The sequence below is a fragment of the Coloeus monedula genome, assembly GCF_965178545.1.
Source record: "Coloeus monedula genome assembly, chromosome: 4".
NCBI lineage: Eukaryota > Metazoa > Chordata > Aves > Passeriformes > Corvidae > Coloeus > Coloeus monedula.
Window position 1 is genome coordinate 14,680,672 of NC_138784.1, and position 20,356 is coordinate 14,701,027.

Consider the following 20,356-nt stretch of genomic DNA (forward strand, 5'->3'; position numbering starts at 1 on the left):
CCTCTGTCCTTGAGCTCAGGAAGGTTAGCTGGTACATGGGTGCTGTACCTCAAGGGGGAAGGCGGGGTGGGGCTGAAGATGCAGAACTGGCCAGTGCAGCAGAAGAGGAGCATGGAAGGATCAGGAAGGTAATCCTGGACCTGGTCTCCTGGGAAGTGATAGAAGGATGATTATTTTCTCTGTGCTGCCTGAGAGCTCTCCTGTGCCAGGAGCTCTCGTGTTGGAGGCATCCAGGAGAGTAAGGAGTAATTCTCAGTAGCGCTCTTTTTTCCCCCCTTGTTATTCTCCTCCTTGTTTCATCTCCCTCCTCCCAAAATGTGTAGTTTGGGAATGCCATAGTGCAAAGTAGATTCTTGTGGGAAAGTTGCAGTTACCTATCTTAATCTGATATATGCTGGAGACTGAGCTCTGGCTAGGGCTGGTGTGTCCTCAGCAGGAGAGAAGAGGGGAAGCAAAGCCCTCTCCATGCTCTGTTTGGGTATGCCATTTATGAACATCAGCCCTTTAGTCTTTTATAGGTACTTCAGGTTCATCTCTCTCAAGTGATTGTGACCATTCCCTTGTTCACCTGGCTCGTGGTCTCTGTTTTTATTCTTTATAACCATTCTTGGAAATCAGGCAGAGTCCAGAAGAGACAACTGCAGGAGGAGGTCGCTCAGCTGCACCCTGCCATTACAGCCCAAGCTGAGGTCTTGACATTTAAATTTGTGTATAATGATGAAGCCAAACAGCATCCTGTAATATGCTGGCAGAGGTATGAGAAGTATAAAGCACTCTTCAAAATGGCATCTGTATCCAGGGGGAAAATAAAGTAGGCACACAAGGTCTGGCAAGTTAAATACAGCAACACCGCAAGACGGTAGAAAACACTATTTGAAAACAATTTCCAAAAGATAGTAAAGCTACAAATATTATTAATCCTTTTTTTTTTTCCTGTTGCAGAAGGAACATGAAGCCTGCTAGAGAGACAGAACATCAGTAGGGAATGAGACTGGGAGTTCAGAGATCGCTTTGAAACAACCTAGAATTAATTTCTGCATCTGGCCACAGGTAAGAGGAACTTGGGAATGCTGGGCCCTGCTGTTTGTGAACAGAGAAGGGCTGGTGGGAGATGTGATGATTGGAGTCTATCTTGAGCATAGTAGTCTTGAAATGAGAGTTTTCAGTTCTTAAAGAAGTATGGAATGGAGTCACAAAACTTCTACCTTGGACTTCCAGACTTTGGCCTGTTCAGGGCACTGGTTGAGACAGTCCCTTGGGGAGCAGTCCTGAGGGGCAAAGGGTGCAGGAAGGCTGGACATTCTTCAAGAAGAACATCTGAAAGGCACAGGAACAGGCCATCCCAATATGCTATAAGACAAGACAGCAGGGAAGGAGACTGGCCTGGATGAACAGGGAGCTTTTGACTGAACTCAAGGGGGGAAAAAAAAAATTACCAGCTTTGGAAGAAGGGGGGAAGTGGCTCAGGAAGATTACAAGTGTATCATTAGGTTATGCAGGGAGAAAGTTAGAAAGGCCAAAGACCCAGGTAGAATTTAATCTGGCAAGTGCCACAAGAGATAACAAAATTTTTTTTTCCAAATGCATTAATACCAGAGAGCCAAGGAGACTCTCCATCCTTTACTGGATAAGAGGGGAAACACTGTCACCAAGGATGAGGAAAAGGCTGAGGTACTTGATGACTTCTTTGCTTCAGTCTTTAACTGAAAGACCAGTTATTATCAGGGTGTCAAGCCCCCTGAGCTGGAAGATAGGGACAGGATAACCCCCTGTAGTCCAGGAGGAAACAGTGACCGGCTGCTCCACTTAGAAGTGCACAAGTCTATGGGGCTGGGTGGGATCCACTCAAGGAGACTGAGGGAGCAGGTGGACAAACTCACTGAGCTGCTCTCCATCATTTACTGGCAGCCCTTGTGAACTGGGAAAGTCCCAGAGGACTGGGGGTTAGCCAATATGACACCCATCTACAAGAAGGCTGAAAGGAGGATCTGGAGAGCCACAGGCCCATGAGCCTGACCTTGATACCAAGGCAGGCTATGGAACAGATCATAGTGAGCGTGACCAACCAGGGGGCCAGGCCCAGCCAGCACACATTCATGAGAGGCAGGTCCTGCTTGACAAACCTGATCCCACAAATTTCCAACTAAGTGTAACAGCATTACCGACGATTTTCCATTCATCTTGGGCTACTGTTTATTGTATTTAGGGAGGCTGAATTGAAACGTGATGATGCTGCCATGTCTGGCTATTTGCTTTTCTGTTTGTGATCATTACTTAGGTACATCATTGATATTTTCTGTTGCAAATTAACAGAGTCTGTAGATATTTTTTCTGGACAGCTTCAGTAAGATGCCATCATATCTGTGGCTGCTTTGTGTACAGTGATCTGGGAATCAGCGGCTGTCAAAACTGCCATATCATTTCTTCCCTCAATCTGTTTATTTTTTTTGTAGAAACTTGCTAATCTCATTCTCTGACTCTTTGCTGTGGCTTGCTTTTAATGCCTCTTATCCCATAGAGTGTCTATCCAGTATTTCATTACAGCTATACAAGAGTATACAAGGAGTATATATACTCCTTTCTTCTATTTCAGGAGAAAATTTAGTTCTAAATCCACTGTAAGTGAATTGGATCTTGCAGGGTTCATTCTGGAAAGGTGAAGTTGTGATTAATACAGAAGATGCAGTTAAGACAGGTGCCTTACATGTCCTCTGCCTTCAGCTGCAGTATTTTATTGGTCTAATATACTACATTTACAATATTTGCTCTCTTCTTACCTCAAACATTCACATGTGCTCGGTCTGCCGTCCTCTCTGGGTTCAGGAGGAGGAGCTCTAAAGCTGTTGATAAAATACTAAAAACTAATTTCCCTAAATACTATAGGGGAATTTGCTGGTGGATTCATCCCTGGTGGGCACCACTCTGTGTTTCTATTTCTAGCAGACTGATCAGTCACCTGCTGAATGCTGTTATTGTCAAATCTCACCTCTTCTACTCTCATTAGTAATGTAAATCTGGAGAAAATTGAGATCTTCAGCTGTTTTCTGGTGGGTCCCCAAAATACTTCTCTCAGGCTGCTTGTGATAGATATTTATTGTTCCAGACCCTTAGCAGCTACCTGGGTATACAGCAGTATTTTGCTGGACCTTGTCCTCTCCTCTCTGTTTTTTGTTACTGAATTTGTAGCAAATTTACAAATACACCCTCCGGTGTTTTGCAGTTCCAATGTCCACACATTTGCTTGAAAGGACATCGCTAAACTCAAGGGTATTTGGTTTGCTCCCCTGAACACAACAGGGGCTGGTGCAAACACTTTTTCCAAGGCTGACCAGAGCTGTGTTGCTGCGTTTGTGCTGGATGTACATTCAAACATAGCTTTTGTGTAGTTTAATGCCATAAAGGAGTTGAAGTCTTGATAAAAATACACGACAACAACAAGCAGTAATATAACAAAGAAAGAAGTGAAGCTATACCATGGTGTACTTTCATTTAGCCCGTGAAGACTGGATGTTCATGACAAATTCTGGCTGATCTCAGGTGTACCAGATCCTCCAGCCGGCCCCAGGTGTGACTCCTCCAGCGCTGGGTCCCTTGCCACCCTCTGCTTTGCTACCCCAGCAGAGCTTTCCTTAAACCCAGACGGGGATTTTTAGTGCCCAGAACTGCAGGAATGACAGTTGACTTGGCCACTAGAGGGCACAGCTATTGCTTGAAAATGCTGGGATCAACCAAAGCGTCTTGCCCAGCTTAAGACACAAACCCAACTCTAACTAGTTTCTCTGCATGTTCTGAGGGGCAACAAAGAATTACATTGCAAATCCATTTTAGTTAGTAGTATATTATGTATCTATAGATACACGTATATTTGCTAATAGCTAGATCATCCCTTTGCACCCTCTTTCCTGTAATGTCCTGCTAATTTGCAGGCCTATCCAGCTTCATGTGCTGAATCTCTTAATTACCTAGGTATTAGCTGTATCAATTAAATCCTAGAAGGGAAACAATAGCGAAATCCTTATTCACATCCTCACTTTATATTCTGTTTTTGAAACAACACTTGCATTTCTGCAATATGGACAACTATGGTTTTCCTATAACCATCTGATCACCTCTGGCTAAAACACTTGTTTTTACTTGGTATACTAAGATTTAGGCCTGGTGGTTCTAAAACCTTCTACAGAACTCATACTCTGAGAATTACACAGGTCTAATATAATTATGTAAAAACAATCCTAATTGCTTTCCGTGCAAACTGAGAATGTTACATTTCATTCTCTGATATCACTAAATGCATGCCCTTAAAAATTTTTTACAGTTCATTTCTTGCCATTTATTATCACTGTTTGAACTGTCATGAAGATCATATGATCTTTTATAAGAATATCACTCAATAATGCACACTTTTTCCTATTAGGAATTATTTGCCAGCTTTCAGGGACTTCTGAATATCTGCTGTTACAGTTTGGAAAGTAGAGGATTGCAGGAATGCAGGAGATTTTTGGCTTCATGTAAATTGGTTTCCTGCACAATTAATGTTGTACCATCACTCAATCATTCAATTATCATCTAGTTTGGGTTGTTTCCCTTTCCTCCTGTCTGTGGTTTTGCCACCAAGGAAATACCAGTGAAGCATAGGTATTCATGTAGGGCAGGAAGTCACTTTGCTCAGGGCAGGCTGCACTGAACGCATGTGAGCATGTGCTGATCCAGCAGCAGCAGACTGGTGGCAGTCCTTGCATGGTGGAGTTACAAGATCATCTGCGGAGGCAGCCCTGTGCTTGTTTCCTTTGTTTTATCCCTTCTGTGCTTGGAACAAGGAATCCTTAATGGTATTTCAATTTCAGCCTTTACCTTGTGCAGTGAGGTGTCCCTGTGCATTTTGCAATTCTTGTTTGGACACATTATTTGTTTGTTACTTTCAAGCCCTGTATTGGTTAACTTGGCTTTTAAATTTAGTAAGCAAGGCCATGAAAATGATAGGCAGAATTTTGCTGGAAAGCATCTGGGCAGAAAAGGGCCTGGTGGTTCCCTGGACCAGAAGCCAGCAGATGGCCCCATAGCCTGTGGAGCATGGCCTGCAAGGTCATGGGGAGTGATGCTTGCCCACCACTCAGCGCTGGTGAGACACACCTGGCGTGGGTGCTGCTTCTGGGATCCCGGGATGAGTGAGCCGTGTCCGTACTGCAGGAGATCCAGCAAAGGGCCACTAAGGTGAGAAGGGGACTGGAGCACACGGTGCATGAGGGGAGGCTGGGAGAGCTCTGCTGACTTTTCTTGGACTAGAGCAGGCTGGGGTGTCTGGTCAGGGTGTGCAAACACCTGACTGAAGGTGGGTGGGTAAAGGACACAAGCAAGACTCTCCTCTGTTCAATGCAGAGATGGGAGGAGACACAATGGGCACAAATTGAGCTGTGGGAAGCTAGAATGAAAGGAATGGAGGCGAAACACTGGATCGGGTAGCCCAGAGCGGTTCTGCAGTCTCTGTGCTGGGACAAGGATGGTCACGAGTCCATCCATGGTGCTGCTGTGCATGGAAGGATCTGGGGAGAGGAGAGGGCTGTGGGACGCTACAGAGCAATATTTCTTTCAGGCAGCTGAGGGGGAATTGCAGTAAACCCTACACTTAGTGGCTGTACTGATAAAGGTGGGATTTTATGAATGTGCCAGCATGTCTCGTGCAAGGGAAGGTCAGCCAGCCTTGATCACAGGGGCAAGGGGGAAATGGTCATAGAATGAGGGACACCTGAACGTGGTGGCAAAGTCCTTCAGTGAGGTCCCTGGCTTATTAGGGAGTATTCCCGAATGAATGAGTAACGTATTTGGTCCAAAGAGTGTGTTTCCAAAGGAGCATTCCGTACTTAGACCTTGGGCTGGGAGCAGGCAGCTCTATGGAAGGGTCAGCTCAGTTACTGGTGCCGCCCCAGAAGCAGCGCGAGCACTGGGAATTCTTAGCAAAGGAGAAGAAAACAAAACCAGAAATTTTCCTGCCACAGTCTAAAGTATACCAACAGTGGGGATTCAATTTCCTCTTTTTTTTTCTTTTTTTATTACTTTATAACTAACAGTTTGTTCACCGTGGATCTGTGTGACCTTTGTATCACCTACTAGGTATAGATGAATGATGTCACATCCTCCCCGTTTTTTTTCCACTTGTGCTCAGACTCCATTTCTCACCCTTCCTTTTTAGAAGAAGGAAGTGCCAGACCGTAGAGCTGTAGGCATGCTCACAGACTTTAATGTCTTAAATATCTTTTCCAGCTGAGCAGGGAATTCTGTGGTTTCTTGAAAGCAGGGACAGGTGAGTTTCCTGCCTTCTCTACAGCACTATCTCTGTCCCACCAAGCCTGTGCCACATTGTCTTCTACAGCTTAAAAAATGATTTACAGGGTTCAGCAAGGTGTGGTGTGGAGAGTGGGGTGGTAGGTCTGTAAAAGGGTGGGTTGCTATTTGCTGCCTGTAGCACTGGCAGCACATGCTGGCATTTCTGTGTGGGAGGAGAAAACCTTCTGGGGATCCAGAACTGATCATTTGTGTATCGGCTTCCTCTCCTCTGTCGCCCAAGTCCCAGTGCATTGCATTTGGATGCCTCCCAGTGCATCTGACAAGCCATTTTCAGGGCACATGAGAAGTTCCATATGTGACCCCCACACAGTGATCAAGGGGAAAATGAGTTTTGTCATCAGGATTGTGCCAGCTGGGTTCTTTGTCCTGTTCCCTGCTTGATTGGTTTCCTCCTGCCAGAGTTTCTTGAATATGTGTTTTATGTTCAGAATGACTGCAAGTTCTAGAGGTGACAGATGAGGTCTCTAATGGTGTTCCCAGGGTTTGTTGTGCACTGCAGTGAAGGTGGGACACACCTGTGAAGAAAGACTCATACTGTGATGCCTCGCCTGTCAGGTTTTTTCTTTCCTTCCCTTCAGGGTGTCTCAGGAGAGCAGGCTCTGGCTGGAGAGAGAATGCTCAGGATGCCCAGCTGCCTCCTAAAGCTGACCAGGGTGGTGCTGTGCCACAAGCCCTGGGCTCTGTTTATCCTCATCATTACGTTCGTATCCTTCGCCTACATCAAGTTGCACTCGGGCATCTGGGAGGACCCAAAGAGCAGAGGCCACCCCTACAGCTTGTCAGATGAAATCAGCTGTGCTCACTATGTGCCTTCTTCCCTCAACATTGCTGCTGGGCCCTCTCCTTCCACAGGGAATGTGTTTTTTGTGGAGACGTCGGAGCAAACTACCCCAAGTTACCTGTTCTCGTGCTCTGTGGAGTCAGCAGCCAGGGCACACCCCGGGTCAAGAATCAAGGTGCTCATGAAAGGCGTGGCCAAAGGGAACACCTCCTTACCCAAGCACTGGGCTTTCTCCTTGCTGAGCTGCTTCCCCAATGTGGAAATCCGGCACCTGGACTTGACAGAGCTCTTTTCTGGAACGCCTCTGGCACAGTGGTACTTGTGGCCTCTGAGGCACTGGGAGCCTCACATTTTAGCCGTCCTGTCTGATGCCTGCAGGATTGTCCTCATGTGGAAATTTGGTGGCATCTACCTGGATACAGACTTCATTGTGCTTAAGAACTTGCAGAACCTCACCAATGCCCTTGGGATCCAGGGTGATGGCGTACTGAATGGGGCCTTTCTGTCCTTTAAGCCCAAGCACGAGTTCATGGAACTTTGCATGCAGGACTTTGTGCAGAACTACAATGGCTGGGTCTGGGGGCGCCAGGGCCCAGAGCTCCTAACTCGTGTCTTCAAGAAATGGTGCTCCCTCAGGACTATCAAGACCATGAGCTGCAAAGGTGTGAGTGCTCTTGCCCCAGAAGCTGTGTATCCTATTCCCTGGCAGGACTGGAAGAAGCTGTTTGAGGCAGGCAGTACCTTGGAGCTTCACAAACTCCTTGAGAACAGCTATGCAGTGCACATATGGAACAAACTGAGCCACGGGACCAAGTTAGAGATCTCCTCCCAGGCTCCACTGGCTCAGCTCTATTCCCAGTTCTGCCCCGCCACCTATGCAAAGATGAAACAGGACTCTGAAGAGTGGGCAAGGCGTGCAGTGTGACCTGTGGGCCCTTGGCTGCAGGGATGCTCCCTAGACTGAAGGAAGCCGAGTGCCTTTGACCTTCCCCAGAGTTGCTTTCTAGACCCCAGCTCAGGTTTTCTGTGTGACGCCTCTGTGCTTTTGTACCATTCCTGATACCTGCCTCAGATCCTTTGTGTTTCTTTTACATTTACAGCAGAACCTGTACGTTCCTTTCACTGGAATATTGAGCCCCTTGTGGGTGTCCAGAGGGAGACATGTCCACATCAGTCAAAGGACCAAGTCCAGGACTCAGACCAGTGTCCCCAGCGACAAAAATAAGATCACAGAAGCACATGAAGGTTGGAAAAGACCTCCAAGATCATTGAGTCCAACCTTTAATTCAGTATCACCACACCCACTAGTCATTATCCCAAAGTGCCCTGTGTACTCTTTTTTTGGAGCACTTCCATGGATGGTGACTCCACCACTTCCTCTGGGAGCTTGTGGTACACAGTGCTGAAGCATGCTGACATTTTTCCTCACATCCAAGCTGAACCTACCTTGGTGCAGGGAGTGCTGCATCCAGCCCTGGGATCCAGCACAGGAAGGACAGGGAGCTGCTGGAGCCAGTCCAGAGCAGGGACACCAAGGGGAGCAGAGGGATGGAGCAGCTCTGCTGGGAGGAAAGGCTGAGGGAACTGGGATTGTTCAGCCTGGAGAAGAGAAGGCTTTGGGGTGACCTCAGTGTGGCCTTGCAGTGCCTGAAGGGAGCCCACAGGAAAGATGGAGAGAGACTCTTGGCAAGGGCCTGGAGTGACAGGACAAGGGCAATGGCTTCACACTGACAGAGAGCAGGTTTAGATTGGATATGAGGCAGAAATTGTTCCCTGTGAGGGTGGGGAGGCCCTGGCACAGGCTGCCCAGAGAAGCTGTGGCTGCCCCATTCCTGGCAGTGTCCAAGGCCAGGCTGGATGGGGCTCTGAGACACCTGGGATAGTGGAAGGTGTCCCTGCCCATGGCAGGAGCGATGGAGCGAGATGATCTTTACCGTCCCTTCCAACCCAAACCGTTCTTTTCATTTCCCCTCATCCTGTCCCTTGTTCCCTGGGAGCAGAGCCTGACACCCCCCTGGCTGCACCCTCCTGTCAGGGAGTTGTAGAGAGTGAGAGGGTCCCCCCCGAGCTTCTTTTCCTCCAGGTTAAACACCCCCAGCTCCCTGAGCCGCTCCTCATCAGACTTGTGCTCCAGCCCCTTCCCCAGCTCCGTTCCCTTCCCCAGACTCACTCCAGCCCCTCAGTGTCCATCTTGCAATGACAGGCCCAGAACAGGACACAGCACTTGGCGTGAGGCCTCACCAGTGCCCATGACAGGGGGACAGCCACTGCCCTGCTCCTGCTGGCCACACTGTTGCTGACCCAGCCCAGGAGCCATTGGCCTTCTTGCCCACCTGGGCACACGCTGTGGACCAGCAGCCCCAGGCCCTTTCCTCTGGGGCTCCTTCCAGCCACTCTTCCCCAGCCTGGAGCTGCTGGGGGTTGTTGTGACCCAGGGGCAGGACCCAGCACTTGGTCTTGTTGAAGCTCAAAGATATGAAACAGGACTGGCCCCGACAGTGGGCCCTGGGGCACAGCACCAGTGACCCACTGCCAGCTGGATTAACTCCTCCACCACTCTCTGTGCTTGGCCATGCAGGCAGTTTTTCCTCAGCAAACAGGGAACCTGTTAAAGCCGTGGGCTGCCAGCACAATGCTCTCCAGGAGAACACTGTGGGAGACAGTGATCAAAGGCTTTACTGAAGGCCCAGGTACACGACACCCACAGCCCTTCCCCATCCATGAGGTGTTCATCGGAGGAGATTGGGTCAGCCAAGCAGGACCTGCTTGAACCCATGCTGACTGGGCCTGATGCCCCAGTGGTGCAGCACACACCGTGTGATTGCACTCAAGGTAATCTGTTCCATGCCCTTCCCTGGCACCGAGGTCAGGCTGACAGGCCTGTGGTTCTCCCAGTTGTCCTTCCAAGCCTTCTCACAGATGGGTGTCACGTTGGCCCACGTCCAGTCACCCAGGAGCTCTCCAGTTAACCAGGACTGCTGATAAGCGATGGAGAGTGGAGTTTTGTGAGCTGCTTCACCAGCTCCCTCCATAGCCTTAGGGGGAAGGATGGCATCTCCCTAGACTTGTGCATGTCCAGGCAGCACAGCAGCTCACTAACGACTTCCTCCTGCAGTGTGGGGACTTCATTCTGCTCCCTGTTTCTGTCTTCCAGCTCAGCGGGCTGGATATCCTGAGGGTGACTGGGCTTTTGGTTAAAGGCTGAGGTCAAGAAGGCATTGACTACCTCAGCCCTTTCCTCATCCCTGGAGGCAATGTTCCCACCCCAGCATGCAATAAAGGATGGAGAATCTCCTTGGTCTCCTGTTCTTATTAAGGTGTTTGGAAAAGCATTTTTTTTCTGAACTTTTATGCTGGGGGCAGATTGACTTCTAGCTGGAGTTTTACTTTTCTAGTTTTCTCTCTGGTTAACCTCATGACATCCTTGTAGTCTTGCTGAGTTGCCTGCCCCTTCTTCCAGAGCTGCTAAACTCTCTGTTCTTCCCTGAATCCCAGTGGAAGTTTGCTGTTCATCCAGGCCAGCCTTCCCTGAACCGGCTTACGGTACACTGGGAAGAGCTCCTACTCTGCCTGTACGACCTCCTTCCTGAGGAATGTCCAGCCTTCCTGGGTCCCTTGGCCCCTCAGGACTGCCTCCCAAGGGATTCTCTCAACCAGTGTCCTGAACAGACCAAAGCCTGTCCTCCAGAAGTCCAAGGTGCTGACCCGCTTCCTTCCTTCCTCCCTCCCTCCCTCCCTTCACGGAGAATTGAAACCAAATCATGTCGCGGTCACTGTGCCCAAGATGGCCTCTGGCAACCCCACCTCCCATCAGTGCTCCTCTGTTTGCAAAGTGCACATCCCATGGGACACCTCCCCTGCTGGGCTCGCCTGCCAGTTGTATCAGGAAGTTCTCTTCTGCATGCTCCAGGAACCTCCTAGAGTGTCTCCTGTCTGCTGGGTTGGATTTCTGCAGACACCTGGTAAGTAGAAGATGTCACTGAGAATGTAGGCAGTGGATGATGGGGGGTCATCCATCTACCCCTTAGGCAAGTCCTCGCCCACCACTCAGCGCTGGTGAGACACACCTGGCGTGGGTGCTGCTTCTGGGATCCCGGGATGAGTGAGCCGTGTCCGTACTGCAGGAGATCCAGCAAAGGGCCACTAAGGTGAGAAGGGGACTGGAGCACACGGTGCGTGAGGGGAGGCTGGGAGAGCTCTGCTGACTTTTCTTGGACTAGAGCAGGCTGGGGTGTCTGGTCAGGGTGTGCAAACACCTGACTGAAGGCAGGTGGGTAAAGGACACAAGCAAGACTCTCCTCTGTTCAATGCAGAGATGGGAGGAGACACAATGGGCACAAATTGAGCTGTGGGAAGCTAGAATGAAAGGAATGGAGGTGAAACACTGGATCGGGTAGCCCAGAGCGGTTCTGCAGTCTCTGTGCTGGGACAAGGATGGTCACGAGTCCATCCATGGTGCTGCTGTGCATGGAAGGATCTGGGGAGAGGAGAGGGCTGTGGGACGCTACAGAGCAATATTTCTTTCAGGCAGCTGAGGGGGAATTGCAGTAAACCCTACATTTAGTGGCTGTACTGATAAAGGTGGGATTTTATGAATGTGCCAGCGTGTCTCGTGCAAGGGAAGGTCAGCCAGCCTTGATCACAGGGGCAAGGGGGAAATGGTCATAGAATGAGGGACACCTGAACGTAGTGGCAAAGTCCTTCAGTGAGGTCCCTGGCTTATTAGGGAGTATTCCCGAATGAATGAGTAACGTATTTGGTCCAAAGAGTGTGTTTCCAAAGGAGCATTCCGTACTTAGACCTTGGGGTGGGAGCAGGCAGCTCTATGGAAGGGTCAGCTCAGTTACTGGTGCCGCCCCAGAAGCAGCGCGAGCACTGGGAATTCTTAGCAAAGGAGAAGAAAACAAAACCAGAAATTTTCCTGCCACAGTCTAAAGTGTAGTGGCAATGGGGTCTGAATTTCCTCCATTTTTTTTCACTATTTCTTTATGATTATATTGGTTCTTTGCCGGACTATGTACATGCTCTTTATGAGCTACTCCCTGGCTCAATGCGTGATGTCACATCCTTCTTTATTGTCTTTTTCCACGTATTCAGCCTTTTTCTCTCATCATTTCAGAAGAAGGAAGTGCCAGACCATAGAGTTGCAGGCACTCTCACAGACCCCAACCTCTTAAAACTCTTCTCCAGCTGAGCAGTGTATTCTGACGTGTCTTGAAGTCAGGGACCGGTGAGTAGTGTTTGCAGTTTCTATGGAATTGGCGCTTGTGATTTCAGAGGAAGAGGGAGAGCCAGGCTTCCTGTGTTTGTTTTGTCAAAGAAATGCACTGGCTAATGCAGTGTCTAAAGCATTGTCTTACCTGCTCCACAAGCAGAAATGTATTTCTGACTTCATAGAGATGTGACGGTAGTAAAGTTCTGTCTTCTGCTCAAAATGCGCCAGTAACATCGAACCTTGCTTGTGGTTAGATTAGAGTGGCGCTTTCCTGCCCCTCTAGGGCACAGGAACTTCCCCCCAAGCCTCTACCGCTTTCTCTTCTTGTGCCTGCAAGGCAAACAATGATTTACAGGGTTCAACCGCTGCACTGTGCAGGGTGGGGAATGGAAAGGGTCTGTAAAAGACAGGGTGGGTTGGTTTTTGCTGCCTACAACACCGGCAGCACACGCTGGCATTTCTGTGCGGGAGGAGAAAACCTTCTGGGGATCCAGAGCTGATGCTTTGTCTGTCGGCTGCCTCTCCTCTGTCCCCCAGCCCCAGTGCCTGGTGCACAGTGGTGGCTCCATGCTCTGACATTTGGATGCCTCCCAGGGTGGCTGACAAGTCGTTAATGGCCACGGGGAAGCTCCGTATGTGACACAGGCACAGTGATCGAGGGGCAGTGACAAATGGGGCTATGTCAGCTGGGTTCTCTATCCCATTCCCTGCCTCTTTGCTTACAGCTGTTGGATTAAAGCTTTTCCTGTTTCCCAAACCTTTCTGTCCTGGAGTGTGGGGCTTTGGAGATGGAGCTCAGGGAGGCAGGAGAAATGATGGAATCCTTTAGGATGGAAGGGACCTCTGAGATGCCTGGCTCCAGCCCCAAAGCTCTCTCTGCCCAGTCCACCAGTAAGCCTAAGTGCCACACCTACACATCTGTCAAATACCTCCAGGGATGGTGGCTCCACCGCTTTCCCAGGCAGTCTCTGCCAAGGTCTGGTAAGTCTTCCAGGAGTAAAATTCTGAGTAATGTCCACTCTAACCTCCCTTGGCACAACTTGAGGCCATTTCCTCTGGTCCTTAATGCCACAACCTTCCTCTCTGCTTCTTCATATGCTCTTGCCCGTGGACCTTTGGGGCTCGGTTGTGGGTGCAGGAGGTGCTGCTTCTACTGCTCTTCACTTTAAGGAGAGGCAAGGGCAGGAGTGCTGATGCTAACGCTGAGGATGGAGCTAGACTGACTTATCTGTTTGTTGCTGCCTCATTAATAATCTCTTCCTCTCCATCCCTCCCTTTTGCCAGAAGAAGAGAGGAAGTAAGGGTAGGAGGGATTGCCTGTCCACCACCAGCATCCACTGGCAGAGCTGAGCAGGTCAGAGCCAGCGTGGCCCGTGCAGGGTTGGGAAGCAGCCTTGGAACTCCCTTTACTAAGGCAGTTCTTGTCCTTCTTTGTCTGCATCTGCCTCCAGAGCTGCCTTGTATCCATTCCTTTCCCACTCTCCATCCATCCTGCCAGGCTATAATGCCATGAACAATGAGCCAGGCTCTCAGCAGTGGGGCAGGTGGTTGGTTTGGAAAGGCAGCAGCTACCGGGTCAGCAATCTGGGAGACTGAGGCTTGTGTTTGCTTTGGGGGAAGGACATGGTGTGTATCAGGAGAAAACAACTCCCCTCATGACCAACACCTGTCCCTGGGCAGTGTCTGTTGACAGGGCTCCAGGAGTGGTCATAAAGAGCATTCCTATTTGCTCCTGCCAGGGACTTTGCGTACGTGTCCCATGTCTCGTGTTCACAGGGACCTGAAGTTCTAGAGGTGACAGATGAGGTCTCTAATGGTGTTCCCAGGGTTTGTTGTGCACTGCAGTGAAGGTGGGACACACCTGTGAAGGAAGGCTCATACTGCGCTGCCTCGCCTGTCAGGTTTTTTCTCTTCTTTCCTTCCTTTCAGATCATGATGGCTGTCTCGGGAGAGCAGGCTCTGGCTGGAGAGAGAATGCTCAGGAGCCCCAGCTGCCTCCTAAAGCTGACCAGGGTGGTGCTGAGCCACAAGCCCTGGGCTCTGTTTATCCTCATCGTTACATTCGTATCCTTTGTCTACCACAAGTTGCACTGGGGCATCTGGGAGGACCCAAACAGCAGAGGCCACCCCTACGGCTTGTCAGATGAAATCAGCTGTGCTCACTATGTGCCTTCTTCCCTCAACATTGCTGCTGAGCCCTCTCCTTCCACAGGGAATGTGTTTTTTGTGGAGACGTCGGAGCAAACTACCCCAAGTTACCTGTTCTCGTGCTCTGTGGAGTCAGCAGCCAGGGCACACCCCGGGTCAAGGGTCACGGTGCTCATGAAAGGCGTGGCCAAAGGGAACACCTCCTTACCCAAGCACTGGGCTTTCTCCTTGCTGAGCTGCTTCCCCAATGTGGAAATCCGGCACCTGGACTTGACAGAGCTCTTTTCTGGAACGCCTCTGGCACAGTGGTACTTGCAGCCTCAGCGCTACCAGGAGCCTCATTTTTTAGCCGTCCTGTCTGATGCCTGCAGGATTGTCCTCATGTGGAAATTTGGTGGCATCTACCTGGATACAGACTTCATTGTGCTTAAGAACTTGCAGAACCTCACCAATGCCCTTGGGATCCAGGGTGATGACGTACTGAATGGGGCTTTTCTGTCCTTTAAGCCCAAACAGGAGTTCATGGAACTTTGCATGCAGGACTTTGTGCAGAACTACAATGGCTGGGTCTGGGGACACCAGGGCCCACAGCTTCTAACTCGTGTCTTCAAGAAGTGGTGCTCCCTCAGGACTATCAAGACCATGAGCTGCAAAGGTGTGAGTGCTCTTGCCCCAGAAGCTGTGTATCCTATTCCCTGGCAGGACTGGAAGAAGCTGTTTGAGGCAGGCAGTGCCTTGGAGCTTCACAAACTCCTTGAGAACAGCTATGCAGTGCACATATGGAACAAACTGAGCCACGGGACCAAGTTAGAGATCTCCTCCCAGGCTCCACTGGCTCAGCTCTATTCCCAGTTCTGCCCCGCCACCTATGCAAAGATGAAACAGGACTCTGAAGAGTGGGCAAGGCGTGCAGTGTGACCTGTGGGCCCTTGGCTGCAGGGATGCTCCCCAGACTGAAGGAAGCCGAGTGCCTTTGACCTTCCCCAGAGTTGCTTTCTAGACCCCAGCTCAGGTTTTCTGTGTGACGCCTCTGTGCTTTTGTACCATTCCTGATACCTGCCTCAGATCCTTTGTGTTTCTTTTACATTTACAGCAGAACCTGTACGTTCCTTTCACTGGAATATTGAGCCCCTTGTGGGTGTCCAGAGGGAGACATGTCCACATCAGTCAAAGGACCAAGTCCGGGACTCAGACCAGTGCCCCCAGTGACAAAAATAAGATCACAGAAGCACATGAAGGTTGGAAAAGACCTCCAAGATCATTGAGTCCAACCTTTAATTCAGTATCACCACACCCACTAGTCATTATCCCAAAGTGCCCTGTGTACTCTTTTTTTGGAGCACTTCCATGGATGGTGACTCCACCACTTCCTCTGGGAGCTTGTGGCACACAGTGCTGAAGCATGCTGACATTTTTCCTCACATCCAAGCTGAACCTACCTTGGTGCAGGGAGTGCTGCATCCAGCCCTGGGATCCAGCACAGGAAGGACAGGGAGCTGCTGGAGCCAGTCCAGAGCAGGGACACCAAGGGGAGCAGAGGGATGGAGCAGCTCTGCTGGGAGGAAAGGCTGAGGGAACTGGGATTGTTCAGCCTGGAGAAGAGAAGTCTTTGGGGTGACCTCAGTGTGGCCTTGCAGTGCCTGAAGGGAGCCCACAGGAAAGATGGAGAGAGACTCTTGGCAAGGCCCTGGAGTGACAGGGCAAGGGGCAATGGCTTCACACTGACAGAGAGCAGGTTTAGATTGGATATGAGGCAGAAATTGTTCCCTGTGAGGGTGGAGAGGCCCTGGCACAGGCTGCCCGAGAAGCTGTGGCTGCCCCATTCCTGGCAGTGTCCAAGGCCAGGCTGGATGGGGCTCTGAGACACCTGGGATAGTGGAAGGTGTCCCTGCCCATGGCAGGAGCGATGGAGCGAGATGATCTTTACCGTCCCTTCCAACCCAAACCGTTCTTTTCATTTCCCCTCATCCTGTCCCTTGTTCCCTGGGAGCAGAGCCTGACACCCCCCTGGCTGCACCCTCCTGTCAGGGAGTTGTAGAGAGTGAGAGGGTCTCCCCCGAGCTTCTTTTCCTCCAGGTTAAACACCCCCAGCTCCCTGAGCCGCTCCTCATCAGACTTGTGCTCCAGCCCCTTCCCCAGCTCCGTTCCCTTCCCCAGACTCACTCCAGCCCCTCAGTGTCCATCTTGCAGTGACAAGCCCAGAACAGGACACAGCACTTGGCGTGAGGCCTCACCAGTGCCCATGACAGGGGGACAGCCACTGCCCTGCTCCTGCTGGCCACACTGTTGCTGACCCAGCCCAGGAGCCATTGGCCTTCTTGCCCACCTGGGCACACACTGTGGACCAGCAGCCCCAGGCCCTTTCCTCTGGGGCTCCTTCCAGCCACTCTTCCCCAGCCTGGAGCTGCTGGGGGTTGTTGTGACCCAGGGGCAGGACCCAGCACTTGGTCTTGTTGAAGCTCAAAGATATGAAACAGGACTGGCCCCGACAGTGGGCCCTGGGGCACAGCACCAGTGACCCACTGCCAGCTGGATTAACTCCTCCACCACTCTCTGTGCTTGGCCATGCAGGCAGTTTTTCCTCAGCAAACAGGGAACCTGTTAAAGCCGTGGGCTGCCAGCACAATGCTCTCCAGGAGAACACTGTGGGAGACAGTGATCAAAGGCTTTACTGAAGGCCCAGGTACACGACACCCACAGCCCTTCCCCATCCATGAGGTGTTCATCGGAGGAGATTGGGTCAGCCAAGCAGGACCTGCTTGAACCCATGCTGACTGGGCCTGATGCCCCAGTGGTGCAGCACACATCGTGTGATTGCACTCAAGGTAATCTGTTCCATGCCCTTCCCTGGCACCGAGGTCAGGCTGACAGGCCTGTGGTTCTCCCAGTTGTCCTTCCAAGCCTTCTCACAGATGGGTGTCACGTTGGCCCACGTCCAGTCACCCAGGAGCTCTCCAGTTAACCAGGACTGCTGATAAGCGATGGAGAGTGGAGTTTTGTGAGCTGCTTCACCAGCTCCCTCCATAGCCTTAGGGGGAAGGATGGCATCTCCCTAGACTTGTGCATGTCCAGGCAGCACAGCAGCTCACTAACGACTTCCTCCTGCAGTGTGGGGACTTCATTCTGCTCCCTGTTTCTGTCTTCCAGCTCAGCGGGCTGGATATCCTGAGGGTGACTGGGCTTTTGGTTAAAGGCTGAGGTCAAGAAGGCATTGACTACCTCAGCCCTTTCCTCATCCCTGGAGGCAATGTTCCCACCCCAGCATGCAATAAAGGATGGAGAATCTCCTTGGTCTCCTGTTCTTATTAAGGTGTTTGGAAAAGCATTTTTTTTCTGAACTTTTATGCTGGGGGCAGATTGACTTCTAGCTGGAGTTTTACTTTTCTAGTTTTCTCTCTGGTTAACCTCATGACATCCTTGTAGTCTTGCTGAGTTGCCTGCCCCTTCTTCCAGAGCTGCTAAACTCTCTGTTCTTCCCTGAATCCCAGTGGAAGTTTGCTGTTCATCCAGGCCAGCCTTCCCTGAACCGGCTTACGGTACACTGGGAAGAGCTCCTACTCTGCCTGTACGACCTCCTTCCTGAGGAATGTCCAGCCTTCCTGGGTCCCTTGGCCCCTCAGGACTGCCTCCCAAGGGATTCTCTCAACCAGTGTCCTGAACAGACCAAAGCCTGTCCTCCAGAAGTCCAAGGTGCTGACCCGCTTCCTTCCTTCCTCCCTCCCTCCCTCCCTTCACGGAGAATTGAAACCAAATCATGTCGCGGTCACTGTGCCCAAGATGGCCTCTGGCAACCCCACCTCCCATCAGTGCTCCTCTGTTTGCAAAGTGCACATCCCATGGGACACCTCCCCTGCTGGGCTCGCCTGCCAGTTGTATCAGGAAGTTCTCTTCTGCATGCTCCAGGAACCTCCTAGAGTGTCTCCTGTCTGCTGGGTTGGATTTCTGCAGACACCTGGTAAGTAGAAGATGTCACTGAGAATGTAGGCAGTGGATGATGGGGGGTCATCCATCTACCCCTTAGGCAAGTCCTCGCCCACCACTCAGCGCTGGTGAGACACACCTGGCGTGGGTGCTGCTTCTGGGATCCCGGGATGAGTGAGCCGTGTCCGTACTGCAGGAGATCCAGCAAAGGGCCACTAAGGTGAGAAGGGGACTGGAGCACACGGTGCGTGAGGGGAGGCTGGGAGAGCTCTGCTGACTTTTCTTGGACTAGAGCAGGCTGGGGTGTCTGGTCAGGGTGTGCAAACACCTGACTGAAGGCAGGTGGGTAAAGGACACAAGCAAGACTCTCCTCTGTTCAATGCAGAGATGGGAGGAGACACAATGGGCACAAATTGAGCTGTGGGAAGCTAGAATGAAAGGAATGGAGGTGAAACACTGGATCGGGTAGCCCAGAGCGGTTCTGCAGTCTCTGTGCTGGGACAAGGATGGTCACGAGTCCATCCATGGTGCTGCTGTGCATGGAAGGATCTGGGGAGAGGAGAGGGCTGTGGGACGCTACAGAGCAATATTTCTTTCAGGCAGCTGAGGGGGAATTGCAGTAAACCCTACACTTAGTGGCTGTACTGATAAAGGTGGGATTTTATGAATGTACCAGCGTGTCTCGTGCAAGGGAAGGTCAGCCAGCCTTGATCACAGGGGCAAGGGGGAAATGGTCATAGAATGAGGGACACCTGAACGTGGTGGCAAAGTCCTTCAGTGAGGTCCCTGGCTTATTAGGGAGTATTCCTGAATGAATGAGTAACGTATTTGGTCCAAAGAGTGTTTCCAAAGGAGCATTCCGTACTTAGACCTTGGGCTGGGAGCAGGCAGCTCTATGGAAGGGTCAGCTCAGTTACTGTGGCCGCCCCAGAAGCAGCGCGAGCACTGGGAATTCTTAGCAAAGGAGAAGCAAACAAAACCAGAAATTTTCCTGCCACAGTCTAAAGTACACCAACAGTGGGGATTCAATTTCCTCTTTTTTTTTTCTTTTTTTATTACTTTATAACTAACAGTTTGTTCACTGTGGATCTGTGTGACCTTTGTATCACCTACTCAGTATAGATGAATGATGTCACATCCTCCCCGTTTTTTTTCCACTTGTGCTCAGACTCCATTTCTCACCCTTCCTTTTTAGAAGAAGGAAGTGCCAGACCGTAGAGCTGTAGGCATGCTCACAGACTTTAATGTCTTAAATATCTTTTCCAGCTGAGCAGGGAATTCTGTGGTTTCTTGAAAGCAGGGACAGGTGAGTTTCCTGCCTTCTCTACAGCACTATCTCTGTCCCACCAAGCCTGTGCCACATTGTCTTCTACAGCTTAAAAAATGATTTACAGGGTTCAGCAAGGTGTGGTGTGGAGAGTGGGGTGGTAGGTCTGTAAAAGGGTGGGTTGCTATTTGCTGCCTGTAGCACTGGCAGCACATGCTGGCATTTCTGTGTGGGAGGAGAAAACCTTCTGGGGATCCAGAACTGATCATTTGTGTATCGGCTTCCTCTCCTCTGTCGCCCAAGTCCCAGTGCATTGCATTTGGATGCCTCCCAGTGCATCTGACAAGCCATTTTCAGGGCACATGAGAAGTTCCATATGTGACCCCCACACAGTGATCAAGGGGAAAATGAGTTTTGTCATCAGGATTGTGCCAGCTGGGTTCTTTGTCCTGTTCCCTGCTTGATTGGTTTCCTCCTGCCAGAGTTTCTTGAATATGTGTTTTATGTTCAGAATGACTGCAAGTTCTAGAGGTGACAGATGAGGTCTCTAATGGTGTTCCCAGGGTTTGTTGTGCACTGCGGTGAAGGTGGGACACACCTGTGAAGAAAGACTCATACTGTGATGCCTCGCCTGTCAGGTTTTTTCTTTCCTTCCCTTCAGGGTGTCTCAGGAGAGCAGGCT

At 50.7% G+C, this 20,356-nt stretch overlaps 2 protein-coding genes across 2 annotated transcripts; both read left to right on the forward strand.

Moving 5' to 3' along the window:
• Positions 1 to 6,929: 6,929 nt before the first annotated feature.
• LOC309572099 (lactosylceramide 4-alpha-galactosyltransferase-like) lies at positions 6,930 to 8,048 on the forward strand (the record flags this gene model as incomplete). Its single annotated transcript, XM_082280113.1, has 1 exon — positions 6,930 to 8,048. The coding sequence occupies exon 1, from the start codon at positions 6,957 to 6,959 to the stop codon at positions 8,046 to 8,048; it is 1,092 nt and encodes a 363-aa protein (XP_082136239.1). The 5' UTR covers positions 6,930 to 6,956.
• Positions 8,049 to 14,270: 6,222 nt separating this feature from the next.
• Positions 14,271 to 15,404, forward strand: LOC309572100 (lactosylceramide 4-alpha-galactosyltransferase-like; the record flags this gene model as incomplete). Its single annotated transcript, XM_082280114.1, has 1 exon — positions 14,271 to 15,404. The coding sequence occupies one exon, from the start codon at positions 14,271 to 14,273 to the stop codon at positions 15,402 to 15,404; it is 1,134 nt and encodes a 377-aa protein (XP_082136240.1).
• Positions 15,405 to 20,356: the final 4,952 nt, after the last annotated feature.